The 5356-nt window shown below is 32.5% G+C and overlaps 1 protein-coding gene across 1 annotated transcript in view; it reads right to left on the reverse strand.

The window, feature by feature from the left end:
* Positions 1 to 4518: 4518 nt before the first annotated feature.
* Positions 4519 to 5356, reverse strand: part of LOC111431622 (transcription factor bHLH137-like) — a 2696-nt gene continuing 1858 nt past the window's right edge. Inside the window, exons 5-7 of the mRNA XM_023068315.1 lie at positions 5200 to 5283; positions 4928 to 5116; positions 4519 to 4837 (exon numbers count right to left, since the gene is read on the reverse strand). Coding sequence (XP_022924083.1) covers positions 4742 to 4837; positions 4928 to 5116; positions 5200 to 5283 — 369 coding nt within the window. The 3' untranslated portion in view covers positions 4519 to 4741. The remainder of the gene's footprint in view (positions 4838 to 4927; positions 5117 to 5199; positions 5284 to 5356) is intronic.

Genomic DNA, 5356 nt, shown 5'->3' on the forward strand with positions numbered 1-5356 from the left:
TTTTTTTTTTTTTTTTTTTTTTAATTTCTCAATAGTTATTTAAGAATAAGAATTTAGATTTTTCGCGGTAATATTGAGGCCTTGTTTTCCTACAAAATTACAATACTACCACTGGTCGTACTACGGTGGTTGTTGGGTCTTACTGAACCAAACAGAACCTTCTCTTCCAAATAAAATAATTTTAAAAATTAAAATTAAAATTGTTCGATCATTTACTTTATCCTCGCTCGCATGTAAACATGTTACAATCCCAACAAAACAACACCGGTTTGTCCTTACTCAAATTATTTCAAACAAAACAAGTGGTATTTATAATTTAAATATTTTTTAATTACCCTATTATTAAAATAGTTTTCATTCAGACGTGGTCTCGATGTATTCATCATTCTAAAAAAATAAAAATAAAAATAAAGAAAGAAATTAAGTTGAGAGAGAGGGAAAAAGGCATGCAACTTTTTATAGAATTGGATTTTTTTTTTTTTTTTTAATATTTAATTTGAATTTGCAGTTCCATTGCGGGACCGGTGAAAAGCATTATTGGTTACAAACCAACCACGGTTTGGAAGGAAGCTTCGACATCCTTAAACATGTCTTTATGTTTATTTTTTAAAATTTTTATCTAAATTTTAGAAATTAATGGTTAAAATGAATGATATTTTCTATGGTTTAATTTGTTAAAAACTATAATAAATGTCACTGTCTTGTAAGAAAATATAATATTTTAAAATTAAATGGATTTTTTTTTTTTTTTTTTCTTTTCTTGTTTGAATATTAAAATAAAAAGAGTTATTGTGAATTAAATATTACCTACCAAGCTGAATCTATTAAAAAGGGTGTTTTTATAGAAGGGTTGATGGGCCACATTTATTGCTGAGAAATTGAGGTAGAGAAATTAGAGCTTGTTTTTTTTTTTTTTCTTTTTTCTTTTTTCTTTTTTCTTATATTATATTTAATTTGATTTTGTGAATAAACCATTTTCATTTGGCTGATAATTAATTTATATGTAACTTACTTTTTAAACTAAAAATTAATGTGAAAATAAAAATTTAAACTCAAAACCCTAATTAATTTGAAGGGTTTGAATATTAAATGCTGATATTTCAATTATTAGTATGTATTGTCATTTTTAGGTTTTTCTTTTTGGGTTCCTCTTTAAGGTTTATTGTCTTTTATGGGTTTTCTCTCAAAATTTGTAAAACATATCTATTAGGATGAAGTTTTCACGCCTTTATAAATAATATTTCGTTTTCTTTTTTAGATGTGAGATCTGACACAGTATCTATTAGTAGTGAACATGAGTGAGTGACAGATGGGTGAAAGGAATATACAATTAAGGTTGTTCCAGAAACCTCTGTAATGCCTGTTTGTAATAATTGAAGCTTTTTGTTGAAAAGTTAAAAAGAAGGGAAGATAGTGTTTATGATGATGATGATTGGTGAGAGAGGTGAAAGTGGGGGAAAAAGCTGAAAATAAAAGGCAATTTTTGGAGTGGATTTATTAAAATTTAAAATTAAAAATTAAAAAAATAAAAAATAAAAACCCATTATTATTTTTAATTTATTTTATTATTTCGTTGGTAAAAAAAATAAAAAAAAAATTATCTTAAAAAATAATAATTGATTTTGCTTCCTAATCCTTTTATTTTTACTTTTTTTTTATTATTATTTTTTTAATCTTAAAAGCTTCCTCCTTTGTTTAATGATTTTGTCCATCACTTTGCCCATCATTCTAATACCCATTTCCTAAGGTTTGACCATTTCTTCATCCCACACAATCACTATCCTTCTTCTAGAATCGTTTTCATGTCGGTATCTCGTGCTACGTTTCGATTCTTTTAAATTTGTGGTCATAATGATACAAATATTTTTCATTTATAATTTATTTGTATCGAATAAAAATTGCTAATATTTTTCTCACATTTAATACGAACTAACCATATGGGTTAGTTTTAAAAATGATCGAGATTAACCATAGATGCTTGTATCAAATTTTAAAAATATTTTCGACTAAATTTTATTTATTTTTTATTTTTAAAAATATTTTCGAATTAGCGGAATATTGACATAAGTTGAGTGTGGTGGGCTTACGGTCAAGGCCCATGTGGTACGTCAAGCTTGAATTGAGTTGGGTTAATTGTCCACGCTTTTACTTGGACTCTTAAGGCCCACCATTTTAGTTGGGCCATTGCCATTCATATGGCCCACTAAGTCGGATGAGTCATTGGTAAAAACAACTTATTTACCCATTATAACCAAATATATTAAAAATATTTACTATGGATAAGATAGGGGTAGTGTGCCAGTAAAGACGCTGGACTCTCAAAAGGGATAAATATTGGTGTATAAAGGACAAGGGCCCAAACATATACGCTACTGGGTATTTTATTATTATTATTATTATTTATTATTATTTTATGTAGTAGTTTTAATTATGGAGTTTGGGATTTTGATTTAATTAATTAATTAGTATGGATATAATAAGGTTTTTTATTTTTGTTGGGGGATGTTGTTTTGGCTTGAGACAGCCCATGCATCAGTTAGGGTTAGCTGCTGCTGAGTGATGTGGACACATATTATTTGTTGTTTAAGAGCTGGAAAGGGACAAGGCAATTCAATGGGTGAGGGGCCAACCCATAGGCGCTTGCCTCCAGTGGACCCTGCCCCCGTTTTGGCCGCAACCACCGCCCCTCTCCAACCCACTGGTCCCTCCTCCACCCCCTTTCTTGGTCGCCCATCACTTAATACGGTGGTGGTGGCGGCCGCAGGGGTAACAACAACCAAAGAACAAGAACACAGGAATTTCATGATTAAGTGTTTTACTTTGAACAATTTGAACAATTTTATGTTGGATGACCTCCTAAAAATTTTCATGAGACCTCCGATCTTGATGGTGAAGGTTGAGAGGGATGATATGAAATAGTAGAAGACATGGGCGGAACCGAAAGAAACAAGACCATGCATCAATGTCGGATACCTTACACACCAAATTGTAATTAAATAAATGTAGATTGTGATAAGTCCTTGGTGTGTGTATATATATATATATATATATATATATATATATATTATGAACAACAGAAGGGTCAGGAGGGTCCCATGAACCCACCAAATTGATGGGCTGGTGGGTTAATTAAAAATTTATCCAGTTTTTATTGTAAATAATATTTATATAATGAGAAAATTGAGAGAATAGGACATCTTGGAGATCAACTTTGGGGTCCAAAATTACGATGGTGAGAACAATTCAACATGTGGGACTATACCTATTTGGGTCATAATAGTATGATGTCGAGGCCTCATTCTCTAGAGCTCTCGAATAGTCTATCTTTAATTGAAGCTCGCAACGACTAAATTAAGGTATGATTGTGTTGAGGCTCACAACTTCTTTGTTCGATGCTTGAAGATTGAGAATTTTATTGACATGGTTGAGTTAAGACATGACTCTGATGTCATGTTAGGAACCACGACTTCTTGGCCGACACTCCTTCCACCTTCCAATCGACATGGGATCTTAGAATTTGACGCCTTTTGTAGAATCAATTAATCTATATTATGGAGGTGGACAGGATGACCCTCCATGGATTTCCTTCACATGGAAGCTTGGAAAAAAGAGAGATTTGGTTGGCTATGGCGTTTTGTTAATGGCTTCATCACTGTCCCCTTTTAACTTTATTTCTCAATACCCTAATTCAAACACACAACAACCAGTGCAAAACAACAGTGACAATCAAAAAAAGAAGATAAAGAAACATATCCATTTCCCCAGTTCTTCAAATATTGTTCCATGTTGTCTGTGTCACACTCAGAATCTCTCATAATTTACATATGATTCTTCTAACTTACTTCAAAATCACCCCTTGTTCTATCTGTTCAAGCTTTATATCATCACTGTTCTTGAGAATCTCTAAGCTTTATGAGTGAGGATTTGATTGAATTCTTCATTAATGTAGTTTTGGCATTTTGTATGAGCACAAAACAGTAGAAGTTTGACACACAATGCTGTGTACTCGTTACGTGACGTGACGTGACGTAGTTGTAATAATTCAAATCTATTACTAGTGGATATTATCTGTTTTCACCTGTTATGTATGACTGTTAGCCTCACATTTTAAAACGCATCTACAAAGAACAAGTTTCTATACGCTTATCTTCTCCAACCAAGGACACTGAACTCCAAATAAGGTAGATTGTGAAATCTTACATAGGTTAGAGAGGAAAACGAAACATTTCTAAGTTTAAATTAACGGCCATACATAACGGGTAAAAACAAACAATATTTGCTAGTATTAAGTTTCGGCTACTAGAGTATCCTTCTCGATTGAGGAGGAGAACGAAACATTGTTTATAAGGGTGTGGAAACATCTCAAACGTGGACTGTGAGATCCCATATCAGTTGGAGAGGATAATCGAAACATTTTTTATAATGATGTGAAAACCTCTTCCTAACATACGCGTTTAAGACATCAAAATATTGTTTACAAGGATGTGGAACCCTCTCTCGAAGTCGGGAAAGAACCGAGGAATGGAAAAAAATTGCATATATTAACAGATGAATGGAAATTACAAACATTAAATGAAAATAAATATGGTTTATCATCTAACACTAATACATTTAAAGTAAATAAATTTATTTTCTGATCTAAAAAAATCACTGCAGATTCTCGAAACTTGAGCAGCCACAGAGCTCTGATGACTAAAACGGGATCCTCCTCCCTTCATTTTTTTGTTCGTGTTCTTGTTCTTCAATGGAAGTAACACAAGTTGTCGCCGATTCCCGATGAAATTAGAAGCTTTCGTTTCTGTTCTTCGACATCCCATGATGAAACCTTAACGTAATCCTAAAAAAACATGTTTTTTTTTGTTTACGTTATTTGATGATTATAAATAGAGAATTTCACGGCAAGACAATAAAATGGACGTGACTTTACCTGAGATGAAGGGGAGTAGGCGGAGGGGCTCATTAGAAACATATTATTAGCTGAAGGGTCCATTAAGGGATAGTTATTTGCGGCGGAGATTGCCGGAGTTGGGGTGGTCGGAGGGGTGGTGTCGATCACCGCTCCGCTGCATTGAGCCATCGCCGGAAGCTGTGGCGTTATAGTACTCAACGACGGCGTCTGTTCAAAAGAAGATTACATCAAACAAAGTCCACAAAGATTGAAGCTTTTTCAAATTCCATTTTATGGGTTTTGTTCTTTACCTCTGGTTGAATCATAAGGCCGTCCAAATCCATTCTGAAGTCGAAGAAAATTGGGTTCAAAGAAGCGAGTTTCATGGAGAGAAACTAAAAAAAAAAAAAAAAAAAATTATGGGTAAGCTTAAAAAAAAAAAAAAAAAAAAAAAAAAAAAAAAAAAAA

The sequence above is a fragment of the Cucurbita moschata genome, unplaced genomic scaffold (genome assembly GCF_002738365.1).
Source record: "Cucurbita moschata cultivar Rifu unplaced genomic scaffold, Cmos_1.0 Cmo_Scf00036, whole genome shotgun sequence".
Taxonomy (NCBI): Eukaryota; Viridiplantae; Streptophyta; class Magnoliopsida; order Cucurbitales; family Cucurbitaceae; genus Cucurbita; species Cucurbita moschata.